Here is a 25,791-nt window from a genome sequence, read left to right as displayed (position 1 = left end):
AAGTTTAACATTTCAGTTACATTTCACACACAACTATTTTTTAATTTTAGAGAACTATAGTGATCTATTAACTTGTCTATGTTTTCATTTAACTTTTTAAGACAAGCTGATGACTCTGGGAGCTCCCTAAACTTTACAATTTTAAAACAAAGATGACATTTACAAATCTGAAAAGTTGTTCAATATACTGTAATCTGAAGGACAAGTTAAGAGTTGGAGGTTGTATTTATATATGTATTTTTGTGGGACACTCATATGTATTTATAAATGTTATTTTGCGAAAATTATGGATGCTCACCAAATTAACAAAAAAATTCTTAGTATCGGTTGATCCGATATAGACGATCAGATCAGTGGAACGTGTACTTCTTTTAGCAATATGCAACTGTAGTTGTTTTTGTTTGTTTTTATTGTTTTTAAATGCAAACATTGACTGGTCTTTTTTCTGAATGTTTCATTTCTTTAAGAGAATCTTATTACGACCTTCTTTACAAAGTTATTATTTCTGCTGCTGATCTCGGTTTGTGATATTTTAATCATAGAAAGGAGTATCTGGGTATACATAAAAGAAAAAAGTCAAGACTACAAAAAATTATCCTCATGTCTTGCACCATTTTATTCAGTATATGGATTCATTTGTCCAGAATTAACTTGAAATTTAGGCCAAATCCAGGCTATTGCAGATATTTTTGCTGGGTCCCTTGTCATTCTGTAGTTTCTCTTTCTCAAAGGTTTAGCCAAGATAAAACCACTGCAACTTCCTACAGTCATCACCTTTGAGTAAATAATTGGCATCTTAATGAGTTTTTTTTTTCAAATTATGTTAAAGTTTGTTTCTTTTCCAACCTGTAGGAGCACACCAAAGAGGAGCTTGACAACTGGAAGATTGTCCGCGTCAGCGAGGACTTTCGGGTCATCGCCCTTGGTCTACCTGTGCCCAAATACAAAGGCAACCCGCTGGATCCTCCCCTCCGCTCTCGCTTCCAGGCCAGAGACATTTATTATCTCCCGTTTAAGGTACGGCCATGTACTCATATTTAACACCAAGAGAAAGAATACAGTAGCTATAACAAGACGTTATCTTCAGGACCAGTTGGAGCTGTTGTATGCGGCAGGACCGAACATAGCGGCAGAGAGGTGAACTCCCTAAAATATATATTTAAATAGCTTGAAAGTCTTGTTTATTTAAAGCCACATTTCCACTGGGATGTAACAAACTAATCTGTTAACCAATTGATTGTTCTTAATGATTGTTTTATTAATTGTGTCTTGAGGCAAAGTGGAGGTACAGTGGGTACGGAAAGTATTCAGACCCCTTGAAATGTTTCACTTTCTGTGTCATTGCAGCCTTTTGCCAAAATCAAAAAAGTTCATTTTATTTCTCATTAATGTACACTCAGCACCCCATCTTGACAGTAAAAAAAGAGAATTGTAGATATTTTTTGCATATTTATGAAAAAGAAAAAACTGAAATATCATATGGTCATAAGTATTCAGACTCTGTGCTCAGAATTGAGTAGAAGCACCCTTTTGATTAGAAGCACCCTTTTGAGCTAGTACAGTCATGGGAAATCAGTCTAAATCTGTGATAATGAGCACTTCTCCTTTGATAAAACTGCACCTTTCAAACTGGCCTTTTATTGTGGGCCGTCTAAGGCTAAGGTGGGATGGATTATCTAGGCAAAGGAGAAGTGCTCACCATCACAGATTTAGACTGGTTTGCGAACAATATTTTAGAGAAATGGTGATATTGTGTATGTGGAAAAAGTTTTAGACCTTTGACTTCATCTCATAAACAATGAGAGCAAAACAAATGGGTTGCATTTATATTTTTGTGAGTTTGTATATATGCTGTTTGAGCTTGTTCATGTATTTATTTCTTTTTACCGTTATTTTAAAAAGATATATATTATACATACGCATTTACACATACATACTGTAATTGAACTGTACTCATGCAGTTTGTGAATGTGTCAGGGTGTCCCAGCTTCTGTCACTTGCTACCACACTGTGCTCCGAGGAATCAGCCAACCTTGGCCTTCCTGACTTTCCTGTGGATAACCTCCTTAATGGCCTTAATGTACTGGTAAAGACCCATTTAAACCTCTGCTGTCCTCTCTGAGAAAAGGGCTATTTATTAAGAGTAGATGGCCTAATGAGTATCTGTCTTGTGTTGGAATAGAATGTTTTCCCCATGATGTCCTCGCAGCAGCTGGTCCAGAGACTTTACCCCTACCGTAGCATGTTGGGCAAGGACGGGTGCAGCGCTGTGGATACTGTGCTCAGTGTAAGATACAACATTTGTCTTTGTTCACTTTCTGCTGTCGATCTTTCTGTCATTGGTCTATGTATCGATTTAGGCTTGTGTGCATCTCATTCTCTACAACTGGTGAATTGTCAGACAAATGCCTGTACGAGTCATGCAGATTTTATGGGTTTTACACAGAAATTTGAGCTTCTGGATGGCTGCAGCAAGACATCGAGCAGCGCCGTTATCAATGTGTCCAGAACAGCAGGCTTGGAGGACTATGCAGACGTCACCATGCGTGTTGTAGATAAAGATGTTAGAATTCAGGTAGATATGAATGAATGAATTTATTTGAATATGTAGATGTAGACAACACAAGGCACCGGCAAGAAGAAAAATAACTAAACTAAAAAACACAGCGTCCAGGCTGTTAAATAGCAAAACAAAATCAAAATCACGTTTTACTGTCAATAGTGGATTAACACGTTCAAAAGGGAGTGGGAAGAATTATAGATTATTTAATCCCACCTCTTATTCCAACAATACAATTTGCTTCCTGCAATTTCCCGTCAACAACAACAAAACACAGACATGTTTATAAGTTGTTGTTTTTTCGAATGGGTTTTTACAGTGTACTTCTGTAATGCTCTCTTATGTGGGAAAGGAGAGTCTCTATCGCCGATGCACTTGTCAGCTGTTTGTCGAACGTTGGGAAAACAGTAAAACTCATAAACACAAATGAGTGCACTCACGAAAGAGCTGCTATCAGCCCAGACATTCACAATCAGACGTGTCATTGTCACATACCAACCACCAGATCCTGTCTCTTAAAGGTACAAACACTATAATAATTAGTGTTTGCTTTACATTTTATGCTTCCAATTTTTTTGTTTGTTCAAACATAGTTACAATGTGTTTCATTTAGTGTGAAAAAAATGAATATAAATGATGAATAAAATGTACCGGTAAATGTATCACAGACACTAAAATTGCTCATTATAATTTTTCTTAAAAATTGTTTTACTATTGTGGGTGTAGTATAGAACTGCATTGCTTAATGTTGGCATTGGTGTGTAATGTTTTGATATTTTACTTAGTTATATGAGTAGGATAGATAACGAAAGGTTGGACACAAAACTGATTCAAATATTCAAAATATGTCAACAAGCCGACCACAGCAGAAATGTACAAAGGCTGTCAAGTTACAAAATTTTAACATATTATTCAATTAATACTTTTCTGATGGATTAATTTGTGCTAATGTAAACGCCTACATTTATCAAGAGCTATTTTATTGGATCTCATAATTTTTTGCATTTTTATCTAATACCCGATACCCGTACATTACTCATGTATTTGAACTCCTGTACAAAAAGTTAATAGGCAAGTGCAAAATCTATTTTACATCAAATTATATACAATATGAGAAAAATAAAGACAAAATATTGACGTATTAAAATATTTATTACTAATTGTGCAATTATTTAAAAAAAAAATACTGCCTCTACCAGTTGCCAGTGACTTTAAATCATGTTTTTTTTACATTTGATGATGAATCATATAAAGTATATGTTTTTTTTATTTACAGTACATCAATATCATGCCACTGTAGTAAGATAATATTAAAACAATTTTCTGTTTTCTGTCCATTTCATCAAATGAACATTCAGGTCCCTGCGGGCACAAAGGAGCCTCGGCCACCCAACAGTAGCCTCGCCTTCATCAGCACTCCCAGCCACTCTCAGCTGATAGCTGACATGATGCAGTCGCACATGGTGAAGGACATGTGTCTCATAGGAGCCAAGGTAGTACGTCGTACACATACACAAATGGAGTTTATTGTGAACTAAATCCTCATAGTGATCTTGTGTGTGTTTCAGGGTTGTGGCAAGTCAATGATTGCCAGAGAGTTTGCTGAGATGCTGGGTTATAGCATAGAGCCTGTCATGCTCTACCAGGTAAAAAATAAATAAGGCAATAGTTAACATATTTTACGGACCATTAGGCATACTGTATTAATGGCCGCAATGTCAATGAACAGGTCTATTTTAAAATATTCATACATAACGCTCACCAGGTTATAAGGCACATTATTTTTGTGAAGCGTTTGACGTTAAATAGTTTATTCTATGTAATTGTACAGTATGTTTATTGAAGTATTTAGTGCTATTATGCGAGGTTCAGACCAGTAGAAAATATCGGGTAGCGCCTTGGTCTTGCTTGCTTTTGTTTGCCGTGCAACTACAAGGGGGTTGCTTCGAGTGAAGGAAGGGATCCTCCGACAGACAGAATTTTTTTTTTAACATGGCTAGTCAATCTGGTGACCAGTGGTTGTGTTATTGCTTTGGCTAATCTTAGCTCTCAGCTGAAAAGAAATCAATGCACTCACCATTATTCAACTGTTTTGGCTCAGTCCTGGCAGCTATCGTTTACCTCACACCTGTCCGGTCCCACATTGTAACATCGGAAATATGCTGCCAGAAAAGCTCATCGTACGTGAATGTGCAACGACTGCAGCATTAGACTACTAGGACTACATTTTCCATGATTCTGAGACAGGATAGCAGGAAGTAGTTCTACTTCTGTTATGATGAAAATAGAGGCCTGCTAGCGATTAGATGTCGATGAGAATGAGAACGCAAAAATGAATGTACAGCTAAATAGGAAGGAATTTAACTTTATGTTTACCTCTTGGTCCCACATACTGCAATGATATTTTCCCACATTGTAACATTGGAAACACTCCGTCAGATATAGCTCGCGTTAAGCTAGTTGGGCTACATTTCCCATATTTTTAGACACAGAAGGAGGAAGTAGTCCTAATTCTGGTATGATAAAAGCATATACCGGTAGATACCTGCCGGTGATTAGATACGGATTTGAATGACAGTGTGAACGTAATAAGAAGGATTTTAATTTAAAGACAACGAACTGAAAAAGCTAACATTCATCCATACATAGGATGCACTGCATTACAAAGCATATTGTTGATTTTCAAGGAAATTTAAGGATTTTAAGTGCACCTTATAGTTCGCAAAATACCGTACACTATGTTTCCAGTGGTTATAGTATCCCTATTTCACAATATGGGGGCATGGGATGGGCAAACGTGACAGGCCATGAGTATGAACTGCCCAAATTTTGCGAAGGCATTAATGGAAGTCTAGAATAGATAGATAAGAAATCTATTTGGTCGTACTAAAATCGGGTGACTGTAACAAAGCATGACACTACCTAATTGAACATATCAAAACTTGGAGGCGGTCCATAGTGGGACGGTAGCTTATGTATTCCTCTGCATATATGAACGTGTGTGTGAGAAAGAGGGAGAGGGAGAGAGACAGACACAGACAGAGAGAGAAAGAGAAAGATATTTTCTTGCAATGCAGAGCACTGTGCAATGTGTATGCGAATTACGGGCTCTTTTGCATGTTTTGCTACAAGTGATGTGAGTGTCTGTTAAGGTGGCAGATACTCAAAGTAACATGCCAATGTACAAGTACATTTGCCTCATTGTTGAGGCTCTCAGTTGGACTCAAATCTGCTGCCTTTTTGTTTGGAGTTTGCATATTCTCCTTGCGCTTCTATGGATTTTTTTGGGGTAGTTGGGCATTCTCTCACATACCAAAAACATGGACGTTAGACTGAAGAAAGTGTCAAAATTACCCATAGATGTAAGTTATGAATGCCATTATTGATCCCGCAGTGGGGAAATTTTCATTGTTACAGCAGCAAAGATAAAGGTCACACAGAGACGGCGGCATAATGTAGCCATTAATGTATAACATTAACGACAAACATTCAGAATCAAACCTATGTAAATATACGCAGCAACTATGTGTATATACACATGTATGTACACACCAACATACATCTACATCTACGGAGACTGCTCTTTTAAGGATTTTAAATGATATTAGGTGCACTGCAGACGTGAGAAAACTCACAGTCTTGGTGCTACTGGATCTAAGCGCTGCTTTTGATACAGTAGATCACCACATTTTATTAAATAGACTTAAAAATCTAGTGGGCATCTCTGGTACTGTTTTTGACTGGTTTTATTCCTATCTCACAGACCGATATTTCTTTGTAAGTATGGATACTTGTTCCTCTAAAACTCATGAAATTAAATGTGGGGTTCCTCAAGGTTCGATTTTAGGCCCCCTACTTTTTAATCTTTATATGCTTCCCCTCGGGGATGTCATCAGGGGACACGGCATCAGCTTTCACAGCTATGCTGATGACACGCAGCTGTATATTGCCGTGTCTCCTGATGACACAGGACCCATTGATACCCTTTTAAATTGCATTTTAGATATCAAGTCATGGATGGCAGATAATTTCCTACAGCTCAATGAGGACAAGACTGAGGTTTTAGTTATCGGTCCCGAAGGTCAGAGAGAGAAGCTTTTACCAAAACTACACATTTTTAATCCCTCACACTGTGTGAAGAACCTTGGCGTCATTTTTGACTCTGAGCTCAGTTTTATTCCTCATATTAAAAATGTAACCAAGATTGGTTTTTATCACCTTAAGAATATCGCCAGAGTCCGTCCGTTTCTCTCTCAGGCTAACACGGAAGTGCTGATGCATGCCTTTATTTCCTGTCGTTTAGATTACTGTAATGCCCTGCTCTCTGGCCTCCCGAAAAAGAGCATTTCACCACTGCAACCACTGCAGAATTCAGCCGCTCGGGTGCTGACGAGAACCAGAGGGCGGGAGCACATTACGCCAGTTTTGAAATTGCTGCTTTGGCTCCCTGTGTGTTTCAGGATCGATTTTAAAGTACTTTTATTAGTTTATAAATGTGTTAATGGTCTTGGGCCATCTTATTTATCTGATTTGCTTTTATCATACCAGCCCTCGCGGATCCTGAGGTCCTCTGGCGCCGGCCTTTTATTTATTCCAAGGGTGAGGACCAAAATGCATGGCGAGGCTGCATTCAGCCGTTTTGGTCCTCACCTTTGGAATAGCCTGCCAGAGGATGTCAGGTCTGCAGAGACTGTTGATATTTTTAAGAGGAAGCTCAAGACACACCTTTTTAGTTTGGCTTTCAACAACTTTTAAATAATTTATCTTTTCTTTTGATTGAAGATAATTCTATGTTTTGCTTTGAATGTTTTAAAGCACTTTGAGTTGCATTTTTATGTATGAAAAGTGCTATATAAATAAAATGTGATTGATTGATTGATACATATAAAGTATGAAGAAACACTCATTTTAGCCTGTACATAGTACAGAGGAAAAAATACTCTAAGTGACAGTGCTGCAGTGAAATATAAGGAACAGCATTTGATAAAAATAAAAGTAGACTAACAGTAGTGGGGAATGTTGAGTATTGCACGATATAAGCTCAGGTGCAGGACTGCACGATTGCACTAATGTCCGCCAGCTTGTAGAGACTTCACAATGTTGTTGTTAAAGAATCTGACAGCAGCAGGCAAGAAGGAGCGGCGGAATCTCTCCTTTGCACTGCGAGGGTGTAACAGTCTGTCACTGAAGGAGCTGTGGAGTGGTGTTACGGTGCCCTGGAAGGGGTGAGCCAGGTTGCCCAGCATTGATGACAGCTTGGCCATCATCCTCCTGTCCCCCACTGAGTCCACCGAGTCCAGGGAGCAGCCCAGTACAGAGCCGGCCCTCCTCACCAGTTTGTGCAGCCGCTTCTTGTCCCGTGCCGAGTCGCCGCCTGCCCAGGTGACCACTTCCTGGAAAATGACCGATGCAACCACCGAGTCATAAAAGTTCCTGAGGAGTGTCCCCTGAACCCCAAAAGACCTCAGTCTCCTGAGTAGGAAGAGTCTGCTCTGACTCTTCCTATAGAGACCGTCTGTGTTGTCGCTCCAGTCCAGTTTATTGTTCAGGTGAACACCCAGGTACTTGTAAGTCGAGACCCTCTTAACATCTGTTCCCCGGATTTTCACTGGTGCAGGTGCAGAGTGATGGAGCCTACAGAAATCCATCACCATCTCTCTGGATTTCCCCGCATTGAACGTGAACGTGTGTTTGTCTATATGTTCCCTGTGATTGGTTGGCTACCATAAGCCTCTTGACCAAAGCCGGCTGGAATAGACTCCCAGCTCACCCACGACCTTATTGATGACAAGTGTTATATAAAATGAAGGAATGAAGATGTACTCTAGCAACTAAATCAGTATTTCAGGCACAGTGTTCTTGATATGCTGTTTTTTTTTTTTTTGTTTTGTTCTTTTTTAAATAATCTTCCTCTGCAGTGTGCCATTTGCAATTTTCAACTCGCATTTAATTGTTGTCATTGTTTTTTTATGATATCATTATGCCTGTGACAGGACATGACAGCAAGGGACCTCCTCCAGCAGCGGTTCACGCTCCCCAACGGCGACACGGCGTGGCGTCCGTCACCGCTGGTCACTGCTGCCATGGAGGGAAAGCTGTTGCTGCTGGACGGTATACACAGGGTCAACCTGGGAACACTGGCTGTCCTTTCGAGGTAGGACCAACATTTCTCACACATTTCAGTATTGTAGAGAAAAGCAAAAGCTCATCAGTGTTGTGTGCTGCAGGTTACTTCATGACAGGGAGTTGGATCTTTATGACGGCACCAGGTTGCTGAGGTCTGACAGATACCAGGCACTAAAGGAGGAACACAACCTTACCGACGAGCAACTTAAAGAGAGGTGTAGTCATCCACAAATGTGACCGCATACTCCTTTTCAGCAGGAAATTATGACGTTAAGAAAAAAAACGTGTGCGTTTATGCATACAAGATTGTGTTTTACTGGACAGAGGGAGGAGCTTGTCAGCCTACCACATAAACCTCCGGTAATCAACTTAATTGAATAAATATGTTTGATGGAGTTAGCTTTCAATTCAAATCGACATGTATTGGGAATCAATCATTTTTGCCCTCTAGCCACTACATACACAAAAGTGAATTTATGGAAATATGATTTCCAGCTGCATTTTGACATGACAGTATTCACACTCAATCATGTTTGTTTCCTCTTTACTAGTCAAGTCTTTACAAGTCAACCCAAACATATTTGTTTCCAGAATATGTGCTATGCAGACCCACTAGTTGAAACACGGCATTCTGATTAATATTGCCATTTGTGGAATATGAGAAATCCACCTGTTTTTAGCTATCCAATGGGGCGGCCATTTTGTCCCGTCTGTCGACTGAAAATGACATCACAGCTGCTCAGGGCTCAGATAACAACCAATAATGGCTCAGCTTCAGAAAAAAGGTGAGCTGTGATTGGTCGTTACCTGAGCCCTGAGCAACTGTGATGTCATTTTCAGTCGACAGAAGAGACATAATGGCCCCTCTGAGATGGCTAAAAGCAGGTGCATTTTTCTGCTTAACTCATATTCCACAAATGCAATATTAATCCAAATACCTTGTTTCAACTCGTGGGCCTGCATAGAATATATTATGGAAACAAATATGTTTGGGTTGACTTCCCCTTCAAGAGGTGAGCGGGTGAGAGACCGTTAGGGAGCAGTAGCTTTCGGTATGAAAGAAGTGTATCTGTGAGACACGTGATTGGCCTAAATTCCTTTTTTTTTCCTCCCAGTGTATTGTAAGAAAACTCCTCATGCATTAGTTTGTAGTGTGCCAGGTGTTAGGGCACTGACAAAACTTATGTGAGGAATAGCAAAGTTTTTTTTTTCCGTAAATAATTCATCTGAAATAATATGTTAAAGTATAAGTAGTAGTGGAAAAAAATCATGGTTCGGCGCTTACCTTTTTTATAACTTTCCGGTACTGTTGACATTTGGTACAAGTGAACAAAATGCAAAGCATGGCACTCCTTGTAGAAACATTTAAATTGAGGCATAAAAGTTTTTTCTCATGAAAGAATAATAATCATATCATTAAATTACATTTACCAAACTCTCCTACTATATACTGAGTCATGCATGACTAAGGCAACTTCTTTTATCGGTATTTTAAACATAGCCTTGTGTATTTTTGATAGGTTAGCTGAGAGGAGTGCTTTATTTTGTAGAGCAGAAAGTATTCCTGCTTTGTTGAAGAATTTCTGTTCCGCTTTATGGTGTTCTTATAATGGCAATGCAAAATTACATTTCTCATTTGCTTGAAAAGTACACAAAGTAACACCTGCAAGTTGTTTTAAACAATTGGCCTGGAGCATCTGGAGCACAGAAACATTTGCACATATTTGGACGCATGCTGGCCTGCAGTGCAGGTTGTAGTCCAATAATAACTGTTAGCTTCAGACTCACCTGTCTACTGTAATGATGCTCTGTGCCCTCTTTATACGCTCCTCGCCCACCAGTGTAAATATAGTCCAGTGCTGTGTGGGTGTCTCCATGGGGTTACAGTCACGGTCGTCTCTGTCCTCTTGAATCAGAGGCTTACATAGCCAACTGTCAGAAGCCATGCTCTTCCTCGTGACATAGAGTGGCGCTGACACACATCCACACACACCTGCACACACACTACCTAATCACAGCAGCCAGTGTCATTGGTATCTGTCTTTTCAGGTCAATCTTTGCCATCCACACGTCGTTCCGGGTGCTCGCCCTGGCTGAGCCTCCACTTTTGGGTGCCGGTGCCAGCACAAGTGGCAGCAGCAGCAAAGGTCAGCAGTGGTTGGGCCCCGAATTGCTCACCATGTTCCTATATCACACCGTCAACCCACTGGCCCGAGCCGAGGAGGTCGACCTCCTGCAAGGACTGGTGAGATACTCTCAGTGACCAAGCATTTGTCCTCTGGCAAGAACTATTTTGATTTTGAAATATTTTGTTTAACTTTCTGGGATTATTACTCTTATTTTAGAAATAACTATTGATTTTATTTATTTATTTATTTTTATATTATTTTTTTTACATGTAATTTAAGACAACATCCTTTAAACCACATCTTCTATTTAGCACCTTACTATCAGCATCTATCACAAACAAATCCATTGTACTCTTTAGTGTATATATACCTCTGTTTTTTTAAGGTAGCTTTTTAGACATTTTCAGGGCTTATTGTCCTCCAAGCGAGAACCGTTTTGATTTTGAATGATAACTAACTGAATTGATCACATTGTACAGTCTAAAATTTTAAACATCACAGATTCCTTGTCATCTTTCTACTAGACCTAATTATTTAAAAATATATCCTCAAACGTTCAGGAAACTGGTTTGACGTAAAACTGTATGGATTTTTAGGATATCTGATACAAGAAAACCAAGGTAACAAAAGGTAACATTCAGTACAATCGCGCCTGCTTCCGTCACCATATGCACGAGGTCTTTGGGTTACGAACGAGTTCCCTTCCTACGCTGGCGACGTAACCCCACGTAAATTGGAATCAACCCTTTAATACCCGCTAAATTTCTAAATAAATATCGTATGTTCATCAACGTCTCGCCTTTCTCCGACCTTTTGATGATATCCAGCTTCGTTTCCATCGTAGTGGCTTTCCTCTTAGCTGCATCGCTAGAAGATCCTGCTTTCTTTTTGAAACACACACTTTGGGGCTGGAGACAAAATGGCGGATGAGACAGGCGTCGTAAAGTCGAAACAACGTACGCCGAGTACCGTATAACCCGAGGACCTCCAGTATAGCAAATCGCCACCATATTTAGAAAATATATAGATTTTAAGCACTGGTAGTCCAATCCAAACTGTTAGAGGTAGTCAATGCCAGATCTGTGTATGCATTGAATGCTGTTTTTCCCACGGTTAATTTTCTATAATGAAGCCGGGGCCCTTGTGAATTTGAATGATGTTCTTTGGCTGTGTGTGTATGCACACAAGAAAAATAGAGCAGAGTGTACATAAAGTTTCTACCAAGGTAATAGATTTAAAAAAAACAAATTAGATGTTACAGTCGCAAGGTCACATTGTGCAAGCATGAAAGGATTGTTGCTCATTGTTTGATTTTGAGTGGAGGATGCTCAAGGAAGTGTGCTATATATTTTGTAAACTTGGCCTCAAATTGTCAAGTCAAATTTATTTGTATGGCGCTTAATGACATAAGAGTCTCAAAGGGCTTCACAAGTCCAAAGTTGACAAATATTAGCAACATCCCGTGATCTAAAGCCCTCCAACTAGGCACAGAAGAATCCCCAAACTCCATATGGGGAAAAAAAGGAAAATTCCCATTCAACTCCTTTTCACTTTGTCTAAATACACTTGCTCTTGTTTTCATTTCACTTTGCAGTCTCCTAATGTTCCTAATAAGGCTGTCGAACAGCTACTGCACCTCACGCACACTCTGCGAAAGACAACTGACCCCACAGTAAGTGTGTCTGTGTGTGTGCGACCATATGTACCAATGTGATTTGCATCATTTATTTGCATGTCACCAGGCACAGTCTCTGGCCTCCTCCCTCTCCACCAGACAGCTGCTGCGGATCTGTCGCCGGCTCTCTTGCTACCCCGAGGAGAGCATCGCCCACGCTGTCAACAAGGCTTGCCTCTCGAGGTGTGCTCAGGTTGCATGCACCCTGACATTTTATGCACTTTAGCTCCTATAGAAAAAGGGCTGTAATAGTGTAGTATTGTGTGTTTTTAGGTTTCTTCCCAGTTTGGCCCGCGGCTTGCTCCAGAAAAGCCTCGCTAACTGCTCCATAGAAGAGGCTCCAGATGCTGAAAACACTCGTGACTTTACTTGTGCGTTCCAGCCACTTACATACGCAAGACTTACATCTTCCTTTCCTTTCAGTAAATTCAATTTCCTGGTCTTTGTTGTGGCACAGTGCATGACTGGTTAGTGCATCTGCCTCACAGTTCTGAGGCCATGGGTTCAATTCCAGGCTCTGACCATCTTGTTTGGAGTTTTCATGTTTCATGTGCTTGCGTGCATTTTCTCCAGGTACACCCACATTCTGAAAGCATGTATGGTAGGTTAATTGAAGACTTAAAATTGTCCCTCGGTGTGAAGGTGAGTGTGAATAGTTGTGTGTCTACAAAACCCAATTCCAATGAAGTTGGGACGTTGTCATGTCATGTCATTTTCCAAACCGCTTATCCTATACAGGGTCGCGGGGAGTTGCTGGAGCCTATCCCAGCCGTCAATGGGCGAAGGCAGACTACACCCCGGACTGGTCGCCAGCCAGTCGCAGGGCACACATAGACACTGTCACTGAGCGGGAATCGATCCCACGCTGCCCGCACACAACTCGGGCGTGTGTACCACTACACTATCAGCGGACCGTTGGGACGTTGTGTAAAATGTAAATCAAAACAGAATACCGTGTCAAATCGCGCTTTTCGCAAAGGATAGCGACAGCATATAATTATTTCATGCCCACAGAACATTTTCGGGTTGGTTTACCTGTGAAATGTTATTCCCAATTCCCTTGTTGTAATTGTGCAAGGTTGTCTTCTATCGTATGCAGCACAATGTGTTGGCATTCTTATTTTTTGTTTTTTGCCATCCACACACCGAATGTGTTGCCCATCCTAGCTTAGTGTTGCTGTAGGCACACAGCTCAAAAGGGCCTTCATATCTACAAAGTACCTCTGTTCAAACCTATAGTTCAACTGTCCAGCCTTGTATATTATCACATGCGTCCCCAAAAAATCAGTCTGACATGAACCGGTATTCCATTTTTAATACGCACCCCGGCTAACTAGCTGTCACCCAGCATCAAACCGATTGAGCTGTTTAAATATCATTTTTGGAGGAATTGCTCTGGTTTTTCTACAGGTATGGTCAAAGATGGCGTGCTCACTATCGGCAAAGTTTCTGCTCCTGTCTACAAACCCAACGAGAAAATGAAGGTTCCAGATGTGCTCTTCTATGATAATCCCCAGGTAACGTAATTCCTCTATCACCACCCAGCACTGACAGATAATCATTGCTATTGATTGATTGATTGCAATTTTAGGTCATTGAAGGACTGAAGTCACTGGTGTGACAGTTCCAAGAAGGAACAATCTGTATTGATGTGTCCTTTGGCCTAGATTCCTCTCGTAGAAACGCTTGTTCTCTCTCTCTGTACGTGTTCTGCATTATTTTGTGCCATGTTGAGAATGGAATTGAGAGAGAATTTTGGTGACATCATGTGAGGGCTTGGAGAGGATGTCCTACTTTTTCTTTTTTTTTTTCCAATGACCTGCTTTCTTCCTGTCTTCACAACTGAAGCACACCCTAAATAAATCACAAAGCGATGTTCATTTTTGTAACAGTTTACTGTAAGGACTTCTAATGTCCCAAGTTTTTTTGTGTGTGTAATTGTCTATGTGGTCTGTGTCTCTGCAGCACATGATGGTGATGGAGGATATGTTAAAAGACTTTCTATTAGGAGAGCACCTCCTCTTGGTCGGGAACCAGGTAAGCTTTGTCACTGATGAATAAAATTACTTTTCCATTTCCATTTTAGCAATATAAATTGTTCAATTTGAGATTTGTCCTCCCAAAACTTACTTTGTGTACTTTGTATTTGCAACCTGTTTAAACAGAAAAATGGGTCCCTACTGCTTGATGACATGTAGTTAGATCATTTAGGCCTACATTGCTTAAAGCAAGGCTCCAGACTACCGGTAACTTTTTTTTACTAGGACTACAGTGACCCCTAATCTGAAATTTTTGGGGCACAAGTTGAAAATTCAGGCTCGCACACAAATCAATTTGCAATGTAAATGTTCAGACTTCCACTCATTTTCAAAATGCCACCATTTAGCTGTCTGGAGTCCTGGTTTAACCCATTAAGGACGGGAGCGCATAACCGCTTTTCTACCACTAGAGCCGGGAGCGCTGTTGCGTCTTTCTACCCTTAAAGCCGAGAGCGCGTATACGTAATATTCTATTTATTATTTAATTCTCGGTCTCTTACCAATTAAATGCATCAGAATATACACATGACGGTGTCGTATATGGAGGATGTTCTGGAATTCCTTCGAGACATAAAGGGGGACGCCGCAGTCGCAGGAGCTCTTAACGGCAGTGATACAGACGACGCGAGTGTGGACCAGTAGAACCAGTTGAACGTGATATATGGTTAAGTTATATGTTTTTAGACAATGACAATATTGACGTCTTTGTAACAGAAAAGAAGATGGTAATTAGCACTCGATTTTTTTAAATTAATGGTAGTGCTTCTCTTGCACTGACACTTTTACCTCTTCGATTGAAACCGTAAAGATGAATAAACTCGGGTCTGTGCGAAAGCCATACATCTAAGCTCTCAAATTCTTTTGGAATTATGTTTCAAAGAGCTACAGGGGCTGAGATATAAATTATTTTGTAGGTGTTGAATTTCTGGGAAAACTTGGGGTTTTCAAGGGTAATTCCAAAGACGACCTTAGGTTTTGGGGAGCTGTTGAGCCAGGCGCTTTAGGTCTTAATGGGTTAAAGACATTGCTTCATACACATCTTATGTCCAATTGATCGCTAGGAGTTTTTGTCCACAATTAATCACAGAAGATATCACTTGGTCATCTTGTCAACACTGTTGCCTGTAAAATATAACTAATCAAATAACAGGGTGCTGAATGTGATATATTAGCTCAAGATTTAGAAGTGTCTTATCTCCAGATTTAGAATTGTCTTATATTTATTCTTGCAGCTTGATTTTCAGTTATGTAGGAGGCAGTTTGGCAAGAACAGAAGACTTGCGAAACTCTTCTTACCCTTAACATTGAGCGTCGAGCACTTCCCTTGGGAGGCTTTGTCCTGTCAGTTTAGCTTTAGTGGGTCAAGTTAGGGGAAAGAAGTGGACAAGGCAGCCAAAATATGGCGGCCTGTTTTATTGCAATAATAAGATGCGGCAGTGAGTGGGTGAATCTGTCCCAAGCTAAGACATTAGCGGCTGTCAGAGCGCCTTGCCGGACGTCAGACAGGCAGGTCACTTTGGGAAGACAGTGGGAGTCCCAGAGAGGAGAAAAGCCCCCTGTCACAAACTGTTACCATCAAAACTGAGAGATACTTGCATTTCTCTGTGTTGCATGGAGTAGTGTTGCACGGGATACCGGTACCTATCGTACCATGATTTTTCGGCTCAAAAATGTCTCGATACCATTTTTCTTAAACACCGGTATTTACATTTTTTTTTAAAAAAAACACGCAGCTCACCAACTCTGTCTTAAAGGCAAGTATACATAAGCGCAACAGCGCCTGTCTACCAACATGTGAGAAACGCCTTAAGCGACACACCTCCTTCTGCATGTGGAAAGCAAGATGGTCTCAAGCAGTGAGTGAAGCGCCCGCTAGCTCGCTACTCGCTGCCTCTCCTTTCCTCGCTGAATAGCATGACGCGGATATGGAACTTTTTTACGTACATGTCCGAAAACCATAGCAAGCCAACCAACATGACAAAGCGCGTCTGTAAGGCCTGTTTTAAAACTACTGTGGCTCGAGGTGGGAACACATCCAATCTGGCCAAGCCACTCGCTGATCGACATCCAGAGTTATACCACCAGTTTTAAGAGCTACAGGTTGTGATGCATTTCTAACACGTCCACACTTTGTATACCGTATTTTCCGGACTACAAGTCTCAGTTTTTTTCATAGTTTGGCTGGGGGTGCGACTTATACTCTAGAGCACATACGTCAAAGTCAAGGCCCGCGGGCCACATCCAGCCCCTGAGAAGGTTTTCTCCAGCCCCTGGGATGATATTTCTTTATTATTAGACCCGGCCCGCAGCAAGCCGGTGTGGGTAGCAGAAGTGATCGGGTCCTTCGCGCCTGCCAATGATGTCATGCTTTAAAATATATTGTAGCGTCTTCCAAGAACACAGACATAGTTTAATTATCACGTTTTTATTAGTCCAACCGTCTGCTGTGGGCCGCAGCCGACGCCAATACAGTACGACACCCGTTCAGTCAAAAAAGAGCAACCGCTCTACTGTTCGTCCTCCGCTACTCTCGCTCGCAAGATTTCCCGTGTTTCACCACGTTTGTTGTTGTGCATAAATGTTAAAAGGTGAGTTTAATCATTTAGGTTCGTGTCAGGTAACTGCTGTACATAATAGCCGGGATATGTTCTCGTGAGTGCTGTCACGTTGATGAACACTAGTTAATTATTTCGGCTAGTATGCTAACTATTCTAGTGATGAAAAGTGTGAATGTGTATTGTATGTATTGTTTGGCTGTTTAATTGCTTAATACAGTGAATTGTAATGTTTAGGCATATTGTTAACTAATGGATATGCATTGGATGATGTTGCTAGGTTATTCTTTGTCTGTGTTGTTGCAGACCACACTAAATAGATGTGTCAAATGGAATACGGGCCTGTGTTTTCTGACAGGAGCACCCACAATAATACCTTGCCATTCTAAAATAGTCAGCTAGAGACATCATACCAATCATGATCCTCTCTGTTTTACTTTACATTACGTGCAGTACACACAATTTTGTAGCCCGAGTCAACCAGAAAATTGTTTCCAGTTCAGCAGGAGAAACGCAAACCGAAGTGAAATACGAGCTGCCTCGCAAAAGTAGCAGTAATGTACTTTAATTTTTTTATTTAGTAACTCCGTAGATAAAAACACAACAGCCAGGGGGGTGACAAACATAGAGGCAAAGAAATATGTTACAGAAATATGAACAAAAGGCGAATGACGGACGACGGAAGGGTACAATGGATGACGGAAGGATGACGAATGATGGGCGCTGAATTTGTAGTAAAATGCCGATTTCTGTTCTTTTGTCAGTTTTAATTAAGCTGCTTTTGCTGCTTTTAAATTTTTGTCGAGGTATCGTTTCGGTACCGGTATCGAGGTATTTTATGCAGCTATAGTATCGAAGTTAAAATTTTGGTATCGTGACAACACTAGCATTGAATGGAATAGACTCCTCACATATATCATTTAATAGAGCATTGTTACTAAAACAACACATTTTATTTTGCTGCCCTATTTTCTTCCTTAGGGTGTAGGTAAAAACAAAATAGTGGACAGGTTCCTGCACCTTTTGAACCGACCGAGGGAATACCTACAACTGCACAGGTGAGTAGTAACAAGTTGCTGGGTTTTTTTGTATTTTTATTATAATGACAATGTCATGGTGTAAGTAAATTTCTCACTCTTCCTGAAAATAATTTTTCTTCATTTACGCACGTTTCACTTTTTAATGTACCTTATGTATGGCAAAGCGTTACATATTTTCATTATAGGTCAGATGGCATCACAATTTCCGCTATCAATATGCTACAAGATACTACGATGCCATCTGACTGAATAATAACCTTAGTAAAGTGTATTAGAACCTGGGTTTGTGAATTAGGTATATTCAGTAATTCGATGCTAGTAGTTTTCAAGTTCGTAATGGCATCTAAAGGATTTACTCTTTAAAGGTGAAGAGACACTGGGCTGTGCTGCCCTGTTCAGCATCAACCTTTTCTTTTTGCTTTAACACGTTTCCCATGTTGTCACCATGTGTTTACATACTGATTGTATGCTCAGTATATATATATATATATACGTATATACACACGCACATACATACACACACAATACACACACACTTTGGACCTGTACCTCAAACTGCACAACATCTGATCCACAACTGTCCTATTCACCGGCTCCATGGTTACAGCACTTGATGAAACCACAATCCAATGGCTGCAGCGCCTGGATCTAACAGCGTGAAGCCTGTTGTCTCCTACGTAAGAAGAAGAAGACTCCTATAGTACAAGTCATCGTATACTTGTTGAGTACGCTATAGTAGGTTGACTCAGGGCCGGGCCGTGTCATAAACAGTCCATGCAGTGGAGCACGCATTTCAACACAGGAGTTGATATGCAACCTCCCACCCTCCCCTTGCGGTTGTGACCCTAAAAGACAGCCGCACAGAATGTTTATGCCACGGGCGGGGAGCCCTCGTTGTTGACCCCTGCTTTAGCTGCTCACTAGGCTAAAGTCTCATGGAAGGTATGACACATAAAAGCCAGCAACACCACTTGGCGGCATCATCCAAGTGAAACAAAAAACAAAACGAATCAGAAGAGAAAACACGATGAGCACACTTCACAGCCATCAGCCAGCAAGTCTGACTTGCGGCTTGGGTACGTCATAAGCACCGCCCCTCGATTTCGATGTGAAGACGCCGGAACCCGGAAGTGTTTCAAAGCGTAAAGCTAAATCCATTAAATACTCGGTTAATGTGTATCAATTTGAAATTGCAAGATGGATATTTTATTAATTAATACAACATATAAAAATGTGTACAAATCGTGTCCCAGACACTTTAACACAGTTGCACTTATTTGCGTATCTGTGTGTGTTATTTCCCATGAGTATTTTCAAACAAAACATTAACAGGGTTGATGCATTCGCTGATTTCCCATTTGTGACTAGTTTTTATGTATTAGTTCAAAGTCTTGTCAAAGTCAAAACGGACAGCTTAGTGGATGGACATGATGACCCGGTTAGTACCACACACTGTAGCAGCTAATATTAGATCAAAGCAGCGGGGGAAGGAGGCAGGAGGATATGCGTGTGTCTGTGTGTGTGCTTGGGATACTAAAAGTCCTCAGAGATGTGGCTCAGAAAAGCAAAAGCCATCCAAGAATGAAAGTAGGACAGCTCACGGGTCATCTAGAAGAGCGGGGCATCATAGATGAGTGGGAAGTGCGGGGGGGTGAGGCGCAACTGTCTGTATAGTAATTTTGGATGTCCGCTGGGAATAAATGTGGTTGGGATTGTAATTTGATGTAGTATTTTTAGTTTCCTGATCTGATAGACTCAAATATAGTGCCGGCCGTCATTATGATCTAGGGGATGTGTACACACTTGTTCAAAATTATGATGTAAAACAATGTGATTGCACCGAATAATTCCAAATCTTTTTTATAAAAATAATTGTAGGCTAAGCATTTCAGAGAATGGATGGAATTTGAACTGTACAGTTCACTTGCAGACAAAAGAAACACAGTGTCAATTCAGGGGATGAATAAAAATTGCATCAGGAAGAAGAAAGTTGCATTTTTGTGGGGGAAATATGCCCACATCTTCTCCGCGCCTCTCACGTTGGGCAACTCGAGTGGAAGAGTGTCCAACCCCTCTCGAGAGGACTCATATCATTGCCCAAGCTGTGTGTGGAAGTGAGCACGACTATATCTAGTCAGAACTTCTCTGCCTCGCACACCAGCTCGGGGTCCTTCCCTGCGGAAGTGACACTCCATGTCCCAAGAGCTAGTTTCTGTAGCCGGGGATCGGACCGCCAAGGTCCCTGCCTTTTGCTGCTCACAGGGCACCCGACCCCTTTGGCCCCTCCCACAGGTGTTGAGCCCATGGGAAGGGGAACCCACGTTGCCTTTTCGGGCTGAGCACGGCCGAGCCCCATGGGTGCAGGCCCCGCTACCAGGTGCTCGCCAACAAGCTCCACGTCCAGGCCTAGCTCCAGAGGAGGGCCCCGGTGAACCGCATCCGGGCAAGGGAAAATGGAATCCATTAATTTTTATCATCATAAGGGGTATTTTGAGTTGTGCTTGGTCTGGTCCCTCACCTAGGACCTGTTTGCCATGCCTGACCCTATTAGGGGCATAAAGACCCAGACAACTTAGCTCCTAGGATCTTTGGGACAAGCAAACCCCTCCACCACGGTAAGGTGGCGGCTTATGGAGGGGTGTTCTTCATGTCTTTGAGTGAAAATAAGCAAATAATGTGGCATCGCTTTCACTCAATGCGTGTGTGCTACCACAGCAGGGGATACAATTTTTTTTCAGGGGTAACTGCATTGGCACAACATAACCTTGTGGTCCCACATTGTGACATTGCATACATGCTGCCAGAAATGCTAAATTTGCGTTCAGTCTGACTACATTTCCCATGATTCTTAGACACTGAAGCAGAAAGTTTTTCTGCCTCCGGTATGACACAAACGTGAATGTGAAATAGGAAGGAATTTAACAGTTAAATTCCCTTTTAATTGGTTTATCTTATGAATCGCTGTGACAACTGTTTGATTGACGAAATAACAGGATGCTGGGACGGGACCTGCATAAACTTGGAAAAAAACAATGGGGCTAGCAAAATCCACCAAGATTCGGGACGCAAGGCTCAAAACCAGGACTGTCCCAGTTAAACTAGGACGTGTGGTCACTCTAAGCTAGCCAGAGTTATTTTTGGACAAATCGCATGAACTTCTCTGTTATTTGATTTCCTGAAGTTTTTACTGTTTGTGAACTTTACTACAAGTTACACAAACGGCTACTTTTGACCAGAGTATACCTTTTTTCATAAGAGCTTTATTTTTGAGAATCTCAAGAACATACAGTAATGCAGCAGTTACTTAAAGCATGCTACACTGTGGGATGGTCTAACCTAGTGTTGCTTATCTCTAAGAAAATCTATCTAATCAAAGGCGTCCATGTAATCAAATGCTCTATATGCACCTGTATGGATGTACAAGTACTGCAGCTGTGTATGCTACTGTATCAGCTAAATATTATCTTATAGATTTTTACTATTTTAGTTCCAGTTTAACTTGTTGGCACAATGTTGGCATTAGACATACTTAACAGATTCTGACTTTGGGTCCGGTCCGCACCAATATAGGCAACGGTTGTGAGCCAGCTCGGGTGCGATCTCCGGCGGTGGTTGCGATCGCCCTTTGTGGGGTACCAGCGGGTGCCGCTGTTGCGCACACAGCTTCGGCAGCAGGAGGGCCTGCTGGCCGCACACACAGATTTTCTATCTGTCCTTCTTTCATGCTTATCCCCGCAACTAACTAGGAATCGAAGACAGTGTGGTGTGGTGATCAATGTCTTGTGTCTCATGTAACTCACTTTTACAGTCTAGTGGCCATTGTCTGCTATTGTCTTTCCCGAACATAAACATTGTACACTTGTACATTTTACCAGTTTTGTTTTGTCACAGAGTAAAGTCTTTGAATAGTAACTTTAACCAGACTACTATGTTAGATATAGTAATCTGTTAAGTCTTTGAATAGTAACTTTAGGCTCACATAAGTTCAAGGCTCACATGAAAAATAAGTACTGTAGTACGTATCCCAAGGGTGATGGAAGACTGAAAGTATTGTGATATATACTGTGCAATGCATGTGCTCGCTGCAGGGATACAACGGTGCAGACACTGACGCTGCAGCCTTCAGTCCGAGATGGTATCATCACATATGAAGACTCACCACTGGTTCGATGCTGAGGGCTCTTATTTTTCCAGTCTGATATGCTTGATGTACCATTGACTTTTTGGAATGTTTACGTGGCTCTGATATGGGCGTGCAGGTCAAGGCCGTGAAGATGGGACACATTTTGGTGATTGACGAGGCCGACAAAGCTCCCACAAATGTCACCTGCATCCTCAAAACCCTGGTGGAGAGCGGAGAGATGATTCTGGCTGACGGACGCAGAATTATCTCGGGTACGCCAAATACACATCACACACTGGGTGTATTCAACACTGTTGCAGAAGACTGAGGTTATCATTGGAATCAGATTTGTATAGAGCATTGTCCACATTAATATATTCTACGCATGAACGATTTTGGAAAAAAATCTAATTGCAAATTTTTTTCCTCAAAAATATGATTATGATTTAACAATCTTTTTTTTTTTCCATGGTTCATTTCTAATGTATTTTTAACAAACAATCAATTAATTCATCTTACTTTACTGTAAACAATATCAGATCTATTATAAATTATAGGATGTATTACAATACAATACAAGACTATTTTATTTATATAGCGCATTTCATAACAGCTAGAGCTGTAACAAAGCACTTTACAAACAATACAATAGATAAAAAACAATAAAAGGCTGTGATACGCGTATAATAGTGTGGCTTAATCATACAAGTGTATATACTATACTGTAAATTAATAAGAAAACAAACCAAAGTGCAGATGACAACAATGCAAACAAATATGTGGCTTTACCACTTACAATTTACAACATATCCAACTTTTCATCTCATGTTCATACTGCATGTAAATAAACATGTGGACTACACACACACACAGCCATTTTCAGATCCCTCCAGAGATGTTGGATTAGATTCAAGTCTGGGCTCTGGCTGGGTAACTCAAGGACATTCACAGAGTTTTCCTGAAGCCACTCCTTCTTTGTCTTGGCTGTGTGCTTAGGGTCATTGTCCTGTTAGAAATTAAACCTTCGCCCCAATCTGAGGTCCTGAACACTGTGGAGTAGGTTTTTAAACAGGATGTCTCATATATTGTTATACATTACTGCCTTCACCTTCCTTCAATCATAAATAGTCTACCACTTCTTACCATTGAAAAAATGCTCCACCACCAATGCTTGACTCTAGGGTTGATTGGTCAAGTGATGTTCGGTGTCTGGTTTCCATACATGCCGCCTGGCATGCACGCCAAAGAATTCAATCTTTGTCTCATCAGATCAGATCATTTTGAGTCCTTCACATGCCTTTTGTCAAATTCCAGGCGGGCTTCCATGTGTCCTGTATTAAGGAGTGGCTTCCGCTTGGCCATTCTTTTTTTTTTTCCTTTTTTTTTCATTATCTATACCGCTTGTCCTCACAAGGGTGTCATTCTTTTTGTAAATCTTTTATTTTATTTTCAATTCCACTTTTACTTGACATAGGTCATCGTAAAACAGTAATAGGCACTCCAACCATCTGCCATTACAGAAGTAAATAAAGAACCTTGGCCAAGATATAAGTAAATGCAGTCAATTCTATAAAAGCTGCAATGTTGGGTTGTTTTGTGTCTTATCCTTAGATCCACTTGAAGCAAAGGGGAGGCCTAACACCATCGCCATGCACCCAGACTTCAGAATGATGGTGCTGGCTAACCGACCGGGCTTTCCTTTCCTGGGCAACGACTTTTTTGGAGCTCTTGGTATACACACACATTGCCATCCTACACTGATCCAGTTGTTTTGGTACCCTATCATATGCATTCATTGTCTTCATAGGCGACATCTTCAGCTGCCATGCCGTCGACAACCCTAAACCCAGGGCTGAGCTGGCTATGCTGAAACAGTACGGCCCCAGCGTTCCCGACACTACTCTGGAGAAGCTGGTTGCTGCCTTTGGAGAGCTCCGGTCCATGGCTGACCAGGGCACCATTGCTTACCCGTACTCTACACGTGAGGTGGTCAACATCGTTAAGCATCTCCAGGTAGGGAGACCCCCGAAAACAGCTTAGTTTCCGATTCATCATTTGGAAAGATTTACGTGACCTTGTGCTGCTACAACCCATGCTGGCTAATGAATTGTTGACTCTCTGGCGTATTGTACAGTTGTTTTGTAGAAGTAAAGCTTAAAAATTGTGACTTGCATTGTTGTATTTGCTAAATATTTTACCATGAATAGGAAGTTTGTTTGCAACAAGCAAAGGCTGACAAAACAGGTAATTTCTTTCATATAATTAAAAAAAAAGACATAAAAGAACAGAAACAGGCAGACATGTGATTACAAGTATGGATATTTTCTTTTCATAAATGCTATACATTCCTAATTTACAGCAGCATAACTTCCAATTCAGAGAGAATTCTGGCCCCTCATCAGTGATTGACTGAAGGCTTTTCTAATTGCAACATAAATGTCTGAAATGAAATAGGCATATTTTTTAAATATTTTAAATATTAATAAATATTCTTAAATATTATTTAAGACTTTGGGGAGAATAAAATCTCATTGAATATTTAACGTTGGACATCCCAAGCATTACAGTAAAGGATGGAAGCCTAGTGATTTGATAAGGCATTATAACATAAGTGACTAGATGGACCATTGATTGTAATTATGTAAAATAGAAAAGCAATTCCGCCCCCATTATCCTTCGTGATGCATGTCAGCTTTTATAGATTGATAGAAAGCCCACATTATTTAGATATTTGTAGCTATTAACGTTTACTGCATTAATTTTTTTTCTGTTTGAAATGTCCAGCTATATTTGAATGCACCTTGTGTCACACCAAACGCAAAGGCAAAATACGAAAATGCCTGCAGGTGAACTCCTCGCTGTTCAAATTCTGATGACTCCCCCAAGAATACACACAAAAAGTGCATGCTATTCGTGTGAAAAAATATATCCATCTCGACATGTAAACTACTCGATAGTCATGGAAGAAGCAAAAAAGTTTATTAAACATGGTAACATCATATTTTAAAGTGAAACAATTGAACTTCCAGTTTTTCGTTTCAGATAATATTACACTTTTTATTTTATTTATTGTCGCAGGTTACTCGTGGACTCAAAATGAATTGACCCTAACAGAATTTTCACTGCTGACATATTGTCACATTATTGACATTGTGGACCTCGATTAAACGTTACTGACACATGCCGACATCCTGAAATGTTTTATGAATGGAGCAACGTGCACATCTATACCTCAAAGCGGTCCGCGTATGCACCTTTAACGTGCAATACAGTGGCTCTGTTCATAGGGGCAATAAAACATGTACTCACACAAATGCGACCAGATGAAATTCTTAGTTGTGCACTCTGTAAAATAGGTCACATAAGCGACCATTTTGGTTGTAGTCTTGAGCCCTGTGTATACCACATGTATCACTCTAGAAATGCTTATTTTCCCTACATCAGCTTGTCTGCTTGTGCTCAGGAAGCGTAAATAATAATGCACTTTATTTCAGCTTGAGAGACTTGAGAAAGTACCAGAGAAGCAAGGGGGATCAATAATTCA

The 25,791-nt window shown here is 40.8% G+C and overlaps 1 protein-coding gene across 2 annotated transcripts in view; it reads left to right on the top strand.

The window, feature by feature from the left end:
* Window positions 1-25,791, top strand: part of vwa8 (von Willebrand factor A domain containing 8) — a 76,292-nt gene that overhangs the window by 11,544 nt on the left and 38,957 nt on the right. For both annotated transcript variants that reach the window (XM_086051806.1, XM_086051805.1), the window contains 20 exons: window positions 853-1,017; window positions 1,088-1,137; window positions 1,978-2,086; window positions 2,183-2,287; window positions 2,447-2,575; window positions 3,919-4,053; window positions 4,129-4,206; window positions 8,554-8,714; window positions 8,788-8,901; window positions 10,736-10,931; window positions 12,410-12,487; window positions 12,558-12,673; window positions 12,764-12,861; window positions 13,901-14,007; window positions 14,456-14,527; window positions 18,066-18,142; window positions 22,213-22,288; window positions 22,384-22,519; window positions 23,859-23,978; window positions 24,055-24,260. In XM_086051806.1, coding sequence (XP_085907932.1) covers window positions 853-1,017; window positions 1,088-1,137; window positions 1,978-2,086; window positions 2,183-2,287; window positions 2,447-2,575; window positions 3,919-4,053; window positions 4,129-4,206; window positions 8,554-8,714; window positions 8,788-8,901; window positions 10,736-10,931; window positions 12,410-12,487; window positions 12,558-12,673; window positions 12,764-12,861; window positions 13,901-14,007; window positions 14,456-14,527; window positions 18,066-18,142; window positions 22,213-22,288; window positions 22,384-22,519; window positions 23,859-23,978; window positions 24,055-24,260 — 2,328 coding nt within the window. The remainder of the gene's footprint in view (window positions 1-852; window positions 1,018-1,087; window positions 1,138-1,977; window positions 2,087-2,182; window positions 2,288-2,446; window positions 2,576-3,918; window positions 4,054-4,128; window positions 4,207-8,553; window positions 8,715-8,787; window positions 8,902-10,735; window positions 10,932-12,409; window positions 12,488-12,557; window positions 12,674-12,763; window positions 12,862-13,900; window positions 14,008-14,455; window positions 14,528-18,065; window positions 18,143-22,212; window positions 22,289-22,383; window positions 22,520-23,858; window positions 23,979-24,054; window positions 24,261-25,791) is intronic.

This window comes from Filicampus tigris, chromosome 14 (assembly GCF_054856515.1).
Source record: "Filicampus tigris isolate MCC_2025a chromosome 14, RoL_Ftig_1.0, whole genome shotgun sequence".
Lineage (NCBI taxonomy): Eukaryota > Metazoa > Chordata > Actinopteri > Syngnathiformes > Syngnathidae > Filicampus > Filicampus tigris.
The sequence above is the reverse complement of the archived record's forward strand: the minus strand, read 5'-3'. Positions and strand labels throughout refer to the sequence as shown.